This window comes from Aspergillus glaucus, assembly GCF_001890805.1.
Source record: "Aspergillus glaucus CBS 516.65 unplaced genomic scaffold ASPGLscaffold_10, whole genome shotgun sequence".
NCBI classification, from domain to species: Eukaryota; Fungi; Ascomycota; class Eurotiomycetes; order Eurotiales; family Aspergillaceae; genus Aspergillus; species Aspergillus glaucus.
The window spans coordinates 340,632-351,338 of record NW_019170462.1 but is presented as its reverse complement, the minus strand read 5'-3'; the positions used below and the strand labels follow the sequence as shown (position 1 = coordinate 351,338).

General features: G+C 49.3%; 6 protein-coding genes across 6 annotated transcripts; 3 read left to right on the top strand and 3 right to left on the bottom strand.

Moving 5' to 3' along the window:
- Window positions 1-469: 469 nt before the first annotated feature.
- Window positions 470-2,581, bottom strand: ASPGLDRAFT_66485 (guanine nucleotide exchange factor SEC2; the record flags this gene model as incomplete). The annotated part of the gene is made up of 2 exons (XM_022549021.1): window positions 470-1,876; window positions 1,934-2,581. 2 exons carry the CDS (start codon window positions 2,579-2,581, stop codon window positions 470-472), a joined length of 2,055 nt encoding a protein of 684 aa, XP_022400908.1.
- Window positions 2,582-4,304: 1,723 nt separating this feature from the next.
- On the top strand, window positions 4,305-5,010 carry ASPGLDRAFT_57931 (DNA-binding protein; the record flags this gene model as incomplete). Its single annotated transcript, XM_022548289.1, has 4 exons — window positions 4,305-4,328; window positions 4,395-4,477; window positions 4,537-4,547; window positions 4,606-5,010. 4 exons carry the CDS (start codon window positions 4,305-4,307, stop codon window positions 4,887-4,889), a joined length of 402 nt encoding a protein of 133 aa, XP_022400907.1. The 3' UTR covers window positions 4,890-5,010.
- Window positions 5,011-5,104: 94 nt separating this feature from the next.
- On the bottom strand, window positions 5,105-5,997 carry coq4 (ubiquinone biosynthesis protein COQ4; the record flags this gene model as incomplete). The annotated part of the gene is made up of 2 exons (XM_022539579.1): window positions 5,105-5,733; window positions 5,790-5,997. Coding segments are annotated over 2 exons (837 nt in total), but the record flags the coding sequence as incomplete, so codon positions are not given.
- Window positions 5,998-6,324: 327 nt separating this feature from the next.
- On the top strand, window positions 6,325-7,812 carry ASPGLDRAFT_126731 (uncharacterized protein; the record flags this gene model as incomplete). The annotated part of the gene is made up of 6 exons (XM_022540667.1): window positions 6,325-6,465; window positions 6,518-7,072; window positions 7,130-7,184; window positions 7,234-7,296; window positions 7,349-7,460; window positions 7,509-7,812. The coding sequence occupies 6 exons, from the start codon at window positions 6,325-6,327 to the stop codon at window positions 7,810-7,812; spliced, it is 1,230 nt and encodes a 409-aa protein (XP_022400905.1).
- A 68-nt stretch (window positions 7,813-7,880) lies between these two features.
- ASPGLDRAFT_126273 (uncharacterized protein) lies at window positions 7,881-9,128 on the bottom strand (the record flags this gene model as incomplete). The annotated part of the gene is made up of 1 exon (XM_022540634.1): window positions 7,881-9,128. One exon carries the CDS (start codon window positions 9,126-9,128, stop codon window positions 7,881-7,883), a length of 1,248 nt encoding a protein of 415 aa, XP_022400904.1.
- A 433-nt stretch (window positions 9,129-9,561) lies between these two features.
- On the top strand, window positions 9,562-10,423 carry ASPGLDRAFT_126754 (Sas10/Utp3/C1D family protein; the record flags this gene model as incomplete). Its single annotated transcript, XM_022540671.1, has 3 exons — window positions 9,562-9,763; window positions 9,825-9,991; window positions 10,040-10,423. Coding segments are annotated over 3 exons (753 nt in total), but the record flags the coding sequence as incomplete, so codon positions are not given.
- Between the last annotated feature and the right edge of the window lie 284 nt (window positions 10,424-10,707).

Sequence of the window (10,707 nt, the reverse complement as noted above, 5' to 3'; positions counted from 1 at the left end):
AAGAATGCATCCATTTTATGCGCACCGGAATCAACCCGTGGCAGGTATAAATAATTAATAAAAACCCAGAGTATCACCGACAATGGCCATGCATGATAAACAAGCAGAAACACCAGCAAGCTGCCAGAGAAATTCACAGCATCAAATGCGGCCATTGCAAACAATCCCAATGTGAAAACCTCACCAGATAATTAAAAGAAAACCCATATTATACAGGTTATAAGGATAAACCGTAGTAATACATGAAACATGCCGCTGCTCGAAAAGATAGGGAATCGAAAACCGAATCAAAAGGAACGTGAAAGCAACGTGGACCGGAAAGGATTATTAGAGCGGACATGTCGAGAATAAAATGGTATAAAGTTTTGCAAAGCGAGAAATGAGAGGCCGAAGCGCGAAAAATAATAATCATCATGAACGCCAGAATTCATTGTCTGCGTGGGACGGATCATTATCCGTCATCCCCAGTTCAAGCGGTCTCCTTTTCGATAACCGGCTCGACAGTTTGCGTCGTTAATTGTTTAATTGGTGCATCATTTTCTTCAGACTTAGGAGATTGGATGGCGGCAGAGACCGTCACCTGCTCAATGGTAGGCTCATAGACCTCTTGCCCCAAATCCAGCGGTTCCGGCTGATCGGTGTTGACGGCCGAATACACAGTGCTCGCGGGAGATGCGGAGCCGGCGGATACGAAGGGGTCCTCGTACACAGACGCTCTGTCGTAGTCGCTGTCATCATTGTAATATTCGTGGTAATCATTTTCTGCATCGGTCTGCACGCCGGTACTCTCAAGTATCGACGGTTGAAGACCATCGACTTGCGCACCCGTCAAGCCATTCACAGGGGCGTGGGAATACAAGGGAACAACGCCAGCGCCGACGCGCGACCAGAACATCCTCTCCCGTAGACGAACTGTTTCTTCCCAAGCATCCTTTTCTTCTTCGGAATCGCCGGCCCGGACATGTCCGTCAAGGATAAGACGGAGGTATCCGGTGAATTCACAACATGACCGCGTCCTCTCCAGACAGAGAGAACACAATGGGTATCGTTGAGCGGCCTCGCTATCAGATGTTCGGAAACGGTGGCACCGTTGGTACTCAGGTGCGGCCCTGCGCTCGCCACACATTGCACATGGGTCCCTCCCTGTTGGTGGCATCGGCTCTACTAACAAGCTGCCCTCACAAATACCATTTATGACCGTACGTCGCGTAAGCCATGAAATTCCTGGAGCGAGATCAAGTCTGAGAGTTGGTTCAATATCCTCAACGAGAGCCCTCTTGTAGAACCGCTTTTCCTTCAATGGAGAGTGCGAACTACCGGGCTGTGGAGAAGACATACTCCCACTGGGAGAATGAGTTTGTGATTTGGACGGCGACGAAGATGTTGAACCAAAACTTCCACTGCCAAAGTTGGCAAAGCTCATCACATTTAGACCACTGTACGATCCGCTGGGCGCCCGGCTGGGAGGCCTTGACTGCGGCACGTGAAATAGGTCACGAAAATCCTCAAATGCTTGATGTTCCGTCCGGCACACAGTCTTGACCAAATGTGGGAAGCTAGTAGAGGGACCCGGTAAGATGTCCTCAGTCGGTTGTGCGGGTAGATCTTGGTCCAGAGGTTGTGCGGTTTCCTGGTTCTTCTTGACCATCCCTTGCAGTGACTGACGGCGTGCAGCTGGTGACGAGGGGGCGGTGGAGGCGATCGTGCGAGTATCGGTGTCATCCTTCGCAGGGTTCATGCCCTGCATGACAGCTTTCAATTCTGCTAGTTGATCTTGATGCGACGCAAGAAGGGATTCGGTGTCTTTGACCTGAGCACGGAGTTGCTCATTCTTCTTTTCGACTTCTTCTCGCTCGAGTTTGGCAGCAGCAACCATCTAGATAAGTTAGTTGGAATGTCCAAAATAGCGTAGGAGGACCAAGAATGAAATTACCTTATTAGCTTCCTCAAAGAGAGCAGCAGTAAGGGTCTCAAGCTCTTGCTCGATGGTCTTTTTGCCCTTTTCGATGGCTGCCCGCTGTGCTTTCTCTTCTGCCAAAGCATCTTGTAAACGGGAAATCTCCTGGTCCGAATCGGCCTTTCTGATCAACACTTCCTGGTCGATGTCTCGCCGATACTTCTCATTTTCGAGCTCCAATGTTTGGACCATGGTCTGAGCCTGTTCCAGTTCCTGGCGGGTAGCGACCAGATTGTCATCGAGGGTAGTTTGGTTGTTGATAGCCTGAACAAGCTTGACACTTAACGCAGCGACCTCATCGTTCAGGTCAGGGTGATGAGAGGCCGGTGATGACTCCTCTGACTCTTCCATTGGAGCTGCAAGTCTTGGGTCCTTCAGCGTGCTAAAACCACTGTCGGTAAAATTTCCTACGCTCGTCGACCGGACAGCCGGTGTTGGCTTCTCGGATTTGAATCTGGACAGCCCATCCGTCGACTTGGCCCTTGTAACGGCCCGGTCGGGGGATGGTGTTCGATTACCGGACGAGAGCGATCGTCTATGATTGTTTGGTCGTGAAATCATCGTGGAAGGTGAAAGGAAACTGTGACGTGAATAATATGTGTGGAAGGCGATTAAACTGACCATAAAAATTAGCGATTTGAATTCATTGAACGCAATGAAGGAAAGGCAGGAGAAAGAGAAGAGAAGGAAAGAGAAATCAGCATACTCGGCCATGATGAATAGCGTTGATAGTAGTGAGGATTAAGAGAAGGTGAGTATAGATGGAAAATATGCGAAATGAAGGCCGCAAGGTGTAGCTTATTATAGGTGATTTATACACCACACCGATACCTTCTCTTTAACCGTCAAAAAGCCCAACGAACAAAAGAACTGCTGGCTTCCATGCATGTAACAAATTTGACGCAACGTCCCCACCAGCGCGCAGATTGGAGTATCTAACCGATCGGAACAAGAAGCATTGAGTCGCGGACGGATTGAAGGCTGCAGATACGAGGAGGCGATGCGAGAATTATAACAAATTATTTCCGAGAGGGATCAGACAGCGACAAGCGAAGAGGAGACAGCGAGGGATAGCAAATGGGGAGAGGGGGTGCGGCTCTAAAGGAGAGGAGGAAAGAGGAGAAGGAGAGATCGCACTCGGTCGAATCGGGGGCAAGGGAGTGTCAGACAGGCGTGCGACAGACGATAATGCACGCTTTGTTGGTGTTAATGCAGGGAATGAACGAATCGACGAATTGAAATCAGAGAGCGATAGAATTGCAGTCGTTGAAAAAAAGTTAATCACGAAGGAGGGAAAAGAGAGAAGGGAAAAGAAGAGAGACAGAGAGGAAGAGACGAAGCCAGACGGGGAGGCGAACGGGGCACGTGCTGGTGGAACTAAACCTGATGAGGAAGTCGATCTGCTTTGGTCACAGCTCCAATACGCTTACTTTACAGGTACCTCTACTTGTAGTTGTAAGGAGATACCGTTATGTATTTTCAAAAGGAATATGTACAGGTTAGTATCTGTCATCATACATTGCATCGTCTGATCTCACAATGTGCATCTGCCCCATTCCAATAGCCTCAGGCTACGTATGCTTACAATTTGACCAGGAACATGTGGTCGGCAAGATCGACTCCGGGCGGAGGTGCCGGCTTAGTACCAATTAGGAATAGCTCGTCTTCTTTTTATAGTCCTTCAAACGCCGTCCGTTTTAATGTCCTGAGTTCTGTCGGGAAAAAAGCATTGATCTTTATGATATCGACTAGATGTCTCTATTGGGAGAAATCTAGATAGGTACCGATATCCCGGTATTCCAGAGCAATCCCGATTTAAAGTACTGTACAATAGTGCTGGGTCTCGGATAGACTATATGATATCAAGATTCAATAGACGCCCGACCGACCCGTTCTTGGCGGCCTATGACGACACCAGCGCATCCCAAACTGATAAGCGTATTCTTTCTGAAACACGCTCAGTCGACGCGAGCGCTTAGCGTGTGGGAGTACGTGTACGGAGTACTATCAGAGTACTCTTGTATAATGGCAATACTAATGGTAGCATAGTATAGGTGGCACTGGTTCAAGCTTCAGTTCACCCATGGTCAAGGTTATCGCGGTTAAATACGGGGAAACTTACATACCCCTGTACGCCACTCATTTTCAGTCACATGACTCGCGCGTGGCGCCCCACTATGTTATGCCTTAGTGCCTCAGGCGGTGAGCGGGGGTGCAAATTGATCCGTCAGCGGCTCTGCGATAGTGACAGCTCGATACGGGGATTCAATACTAGCGCCGGTAATTTCTTTTACTACGAATTGCTCGATACCGTTTTCTCCCAGAAAACTTCGCATATACAGACATCATGGCCGACGCAGAGCTAGAGGAGGTTAGTATGCAGAGCCTTCTCGTGACGTTCGTGCTTTCTTGAGGCACATGCTCAGTGTCTATACAGATCAGACGTGCCCGTCTGGCACAGCTCCAGCAGCAGGGTGGCTCCCGTGGGGCCGGGGGTGAAGGCCAGGAAGACCAGAAGAGGTGAGAACCCACACTAATACTTGAGGTCCTGCTTGATTCTGACTGCTTTTTCCCTACAGGGCAATGGAAGGTATGCCACGTCCTACCCCATCTATCCAAACAGCAGACCACTTACTCATCCCTAATAGGTGAACGCCGCTCCGCCATCCTTAACCAAATCCTCGAACCCGAAGCCGTCGACCGTCTCAACCGCATCCGCCTCGTCAAGGAATCGCGCGCCGCCGATATCGAGAGCCGGCTCATCATGCTCGCACAGACAGGCCAACTCCGCCAGAAGGTCACTGAGGAACAGCTCAAGGACCTGCTGAATGCAATTTCAGAGAACCAGCGCAAGACTGAGGAGGAAAGCAAGATTGTTATCAGCCGGCGGAAAGGTGGTTGGGATGATGATGATGATTTGTTGGATCTGTAGGGGTTTCGTGTTGAATTCATGTTAGGCAAAAAAAAAAAAAAGGCTATTGTGGGTTTAGCATTATAACGGGTTGTACGATTTGGTATTTCAAAGAACCCTTCATGGCGTTACGATTCATCTTCACCCTGCATCTAAGCCTTTGGAATGGTATTCGCTCTACATAAACAGACATAATCATACAAATTCAGTCAGAAACCAGTCTACCCCGACATCTGCTGCTCCTTCTCTCTCTTCTTCTGCTGCCGGATCATCTTCCTGATCTCTCTTAGATCCGGCGGCGCCTCAATGTTCAACTCCTCCCGCAACTCATCCACATTCTTCTCCAGCACCTCCTCCCAATAAACATTAATCAACTCCTTACTCTTAAGCCCAGCCCTAACCGCCCACGGCAAATGCAATGAAAAGAACCTCTCCTTTTCCGCCGGCTTCAACCTCACAAACGCAAACAGACTCAACCCCGTCATCGGAATAACCGTATTCAAAAACTCAAACGCCTTCAGCGCCAACTCCCCCTCCACAAAGACCGGCAGCCCCGTCACAGCGTGGTAGAAGTCATGACACTCGCGATACCGCTGCATAACATACGCACACTCTTCGTCGTCGATGTACTGCACGTTGTCGCGGGTGTCTGGGGAGACGCCCTCGCGGTCGAGCCAGGCGGCGTAGGTGCGGCCGACGGAGTTCTCGGGGAGCGAGCGGAGGTAAGGGAGGGGGAGGGTTTCGGAGGTTATGCGGGGGCGGTCGCGGAGGATCCGTCGGCCTGTTGGGTCGGAGAGCATGGCATCGCGGAGGCGGTAGATGAAGTAGGGTGTTGCTGTGGCTTCGCCTAGGGCGGCGATGAGGTCTGATGCAGTTCTGGATTAGTATGTATTCTGTCGCGCGCTCAATTGGGATTAATACCTCCTCTTCGAGGATTTAAAAGAGACCCAACCGCAGAGCCCACAGCAAGGGCGCCGCGTTCCACAAACGTCAATGGGACATGTCCGGGATACTTTGGCGGAGGACGGTTGAGCACGGAGAAGGACCGCACACAGCAAGCTGGTGTGAGAGGTATTGGCCGAGTCAATGCTCGAATACCAAGTGTTCCACGACTCCCTAGGACCGACATTTTGTGTCTAGGGCGTTGTGTACATTAACCCTTGGCAGACGGAAGAGAGTGACATGATCGCTGTTCGGGGAAGTGCAGAAGCTCCGGCGGGCACGTGCCACCGCCGCTGATAGACTGATTGATAAACGATAAGAATTTGGACTCGAAATATTCAGGGCTTTGATGTGGAATGAGTCTCGATTATTGAGAATCTAGCACTGTATTATTCTGTATATCTCAATTGCCTACTCTCAATTCTGGACACGAGATCTGGTCTTGGAACTCTTCCCATTCTGGTCTCGTCATAACTTCCGCATCAGTCTCAACCAAGAAATCGTCTACAACAAAATGAAACCAACCTGGTGGCCCGGAGAAGAACATGAATCCTTCACAGAATGGGCTGTATCCCAAGGAATAACTCCCAATGGAATTGCCCCAGCCCGGTTCCCAGGCCGTGGTCTGGGCATGATAGCCACGCGAAATATCAAAGTACGCCTCCCCATACTCCCTAAAAACACAATTGCTAATCAATCTACTACAGAAAGGCGAATCTCTTCTCAGAGTACCATTAGAAGCAATGTTCACCATAAATTGCATCCCTGAATCATTCAGCAGCAAGTTCCCCGAGGGAACGCCCGTCCATGCCCTATTCGCAGCATTCTTTACAAATAGCGACGCTGAAGCCCTCCAGAAATACGACCTCTGGAGAAACACCTGGCCCAGTCGCCAGGATTTTGAAGATAGTATGCCAATTGTATGGCCTGAATCCCTCCGGGGGTCGGACCCCGACCAGACATTGCTCCCTCCATCGATATCCGGGACCTGGAATACTTTCCAGAAGCGAATGAGCGAGTATCCCTACGACTCATCTCACCAGAGCCTTCTCCCTCAGCAGGAGAAACGGTTACAGGCTGCATGGGAGACGGTCATTTCTGTCTTTCCGGAAACAGATTGGGAGACGTTTTCATATCACTGGCTTATTGTGAATACAAGATCGTTTCATTATCTGATGCCCGGGGAAGAGGCGCCGGAGGATCGGAATGATGCTATGGCTTTGTTGCCTTTTGCGGATTATTTTAATCATTCGGATGTTATAGTAGGTGCCATTCTAACTTCTGCTTTTGGGATGAGTTCTCACGGATTCATGATATAGGATGATGTGAAATTCAATGGCAAGGAATATGTCTTTCGAGCTACGAACGACTACGGTATTAACCCCTGTCTCTCATCTTTCCAGATCGAAACTAACTATATCAGACGAAGGAGAAGAGGTATACATGAGCTACGGCCCTCATCCGAACGACTTCCTCTTTGCTGAATGTAAACACAAATCTATACAAAACCCTCACTTATCCCAGCTGACTTCAGGCAGATGGTTTTTTCCTCGACAAAAACGACTGTGAAACATTATATCTCGACGATATAATTTTCCGAGATCTTAATCCTTCTCTCCAAGAAGAACTTAATCTGCAGCAATACTATGGGTACGTACCCCTATCGCTGTTCTCATAGATGATAACTAACAACCCTAGTAACTACCAAGTAACATCCACCGGCGCTTGCTACCGCACCGAAATCGCAGCATGCATCAAGTACATGACACCCAAGAACTGGCAGAACTACGTTCTTGGGCACTCAACCAAAGGCGTAGACGATAAGAAGACAGAGACTATTATCCGCAAATGGATAAAGGCTTACGCCGGAGAGGCCAGCACGACGGTTGCAAAGGTGGGGGATATGACTAGTCAAACAGATGGCAGAATTGAAATGCTTCTGAGACGGTGGAAGCAGATCTATGATTTGTGTCAACAGGCAGTGGAAGCCGTGTCTTGTTAGAGTGCAAATACAATACATGAATGTATATAGTCCTTGGATAATAGATTGTTTCAAAAGAGAGATAGATCTCATTGTTCATCCTCGAACCCCGAAAGATCCATCGGAACAGCCCCCGATTCTCGCTGGTGCAGTAACGCTACCCTAGCTTGCACCATCTCCTTAATCATAAAGTTCACTACGCATTTGATCCCAAGCTCCTCGCCCCGCCGCACGATATAGCCGTTGATATATTCAATCTCCGTCGCTTTCCCACTCAACATATCTTGAAGCATGGAGCTCATGTTGTGACGAGTCTTGCTTGCAAGCTGCACTGCCATCCACCGCAGACGTTCCGGATCGAAACGCGCTTCGATCCCTGGGATGCCTTGCACTTCCGGGAGGGCTAGAATCACGCTAGATATCTCGATGAGAAGTAACCGCATGACTCGGGTGAATTTGTAGTTGTAGAGGATCTCGCCATTTTTGCATTCCATGAGAGATGTTAGCGGGTTGATCACCGCATTCATGGCTAGCTTCTCCAGCTGGTACTGGACGATGGACGATGGCGTTTCTGCGAAGGCAACGAGTGGTGGTGTGAGGGTTAAGGTGCGTAATAGGTATTTCGTCGTAGGTGCCCAGTCTGCGTCATTGTCACCCGCAGTAGCAACAACTTCCCGTGACGGTGCAGGGCTGAGAACAGTGGTGCCGATACCAGTATGAACCACCTGGAATGGCGACATTTGGTACAAACCGTGGGAGAAAATGCCCGTCATGTAATGCGGACGGTTTGACGAGTCCGGGAACACCTTCTCATTGAGCTCATCGATCGTTCCCATTCCATTTTGCAGTAGGAGAATGGTAGAATCCCGAGTCAAACGGTGGCTGATGGACGACACGGCTCTGACCGTTTGGTTTGCCTTGACAGTAACAACCGCACACTCAATTGTGCTATCGTCTACCTCCGACTGTGCTAGTGACTTTTCGATATTGCCGTCCTTGAGCTTCTCGCTAAGAGTCCTGTCTCTCTCCTCCGGTTTACCGTCTTTATCCCAGGGTAACGAATACCACGTATCACTGTCGCTGCTCTTGACATTTACGTCGAAACCAGACTTGACATCGTCCAACCCGTTCACGTTTATCGCTATACACTCTTTCTTCGAGATCCATGATCGATAGACGTTTGAATGATGTAGGAGTAAGGTCATCGGCGGCGGATATTGGCGACCCGCTAATGAGTGGGCAACAAACGACCCTACATTTCCAATTCCAAGGAGGTGAATTCGCCCGGATAACGGGCGTGTGCCGGTCTCTCTTGCTACCTCATCTGCATCTTGCATCCATGTTGACGAGAATCGGTTACTAGCCCACCGGCCCGGACGATGTCCCGCAGCAAGACAGAAGTCGCACACCCCCGTCCGCAAGAGCGGACGACGTCCTAGTATGAGCAACACTTTGAAGGATTGGAAGGGAAGGATCTCCAATAGCTAATATGGAAAGCTCTTTATTGTCGGTACTCGGGAAACAAGTACTATTAGTCGCGCAACGATAACTAGGTTCGCATTATTGAAGGAACGACAGTTTCAACAGAGATAGTAAATCTAGAACATAATAACGCCTACACGAGGCAAACAAAAGGTGATGATAGAATGTGTTGATGCCGAAATCAACGGAAATGATAAACGAGGCCGAAGATACTGACCGCCCGACTCACCGCCTGTAGATAAAAAATCGTCATTATGCAGGTGCTTTCGTTTCTCCAAACCCAACTTCTTAACGATCACCATAGCCGAAATGGAGGCAAAAGAGCTTTTTCCGGTGCTTGAACAGCTGGATGATGACATTGACGATGTGGAAGAAATGATCCAGCCGCTACTTAACCGTTCTCTCGCTGAGACGTCCAAGAATCTGCCTGTCTTGGACAAGGCGAAATTCTACGTTATGGTAACTTACGCGCTGGAAAATGTGATCTTCTGTATGTCTCATTTATATCCGCAATATAGTCTCGATCGAGGTTTTCGCTAATCAATTCATAGCTTATCTGAATCTCCGTGGGGAAGACCCCAAAGCGCATGCAGTGTGGAGAGAGCTCACCAGATTGCGACAATATTTCGACAAGATCAAGACAGCAGAGACAGGACCTGAACAGCGCACGATGACTCTCGACAAAGAAGCTGCCAATCGGTTCATTAAGCACGGACTCGTATGTATCCCTGGTATCTCAGATTGGCACTGGTACTGACCTCATCAGGCTGGAAATGATAGAATTGACCTAGAACGCAAAGAACGAGAGGCGAAGGAGAGAGCAGTTGCTCGGCGAAAAGAATTGGAATTGCTTATGAAGTCCGTGAAGTCGGAACAATCTTCCAAAAATCCCTCGGGCGATTCAAGATCTGATGCGAACTCCGACCCTGACGAAGACGAAGACGGCGGTTCCGACAATGAAGAAACGATGGCTCAAAAACCAGTAGACGTCCCTCGTTCTGAGAAAACAGAGAAGACCGGAAAGAAGAATAAGGACAAAAACAAGCGCTTCAAGCAAGGGAAGAAACTTGACAGGGAAGGACTGCGCAAGGAAAACACGGAGAGGAAACAGAAGAAGAAGAAGAATCGGAAGGAAAGAGATGGGAAGTGAAAGAGGCAGATTGAATAATGGCCTCTAAATTGAAGTAGGACAACAGCAGGACATCGAAACGAAACCATTCTAGCGATCAGCTGGCCTGGTTCCAGCATAATATTGCACTAATGTCGATGGCGCGGCTACGATCCAGTGGCCTCCAGGCAGATGCCTTCTCAGACAAGCTCCTGAGATTATAAAGAGCTTGCGCTCTTCGTTTTACGAACGGGCATTGTCCTGCACTGCTTCAGCAGCGCGTCCCTGGTCGCGCAGGACCCATAGATAGATACCCTTGAAGGTTC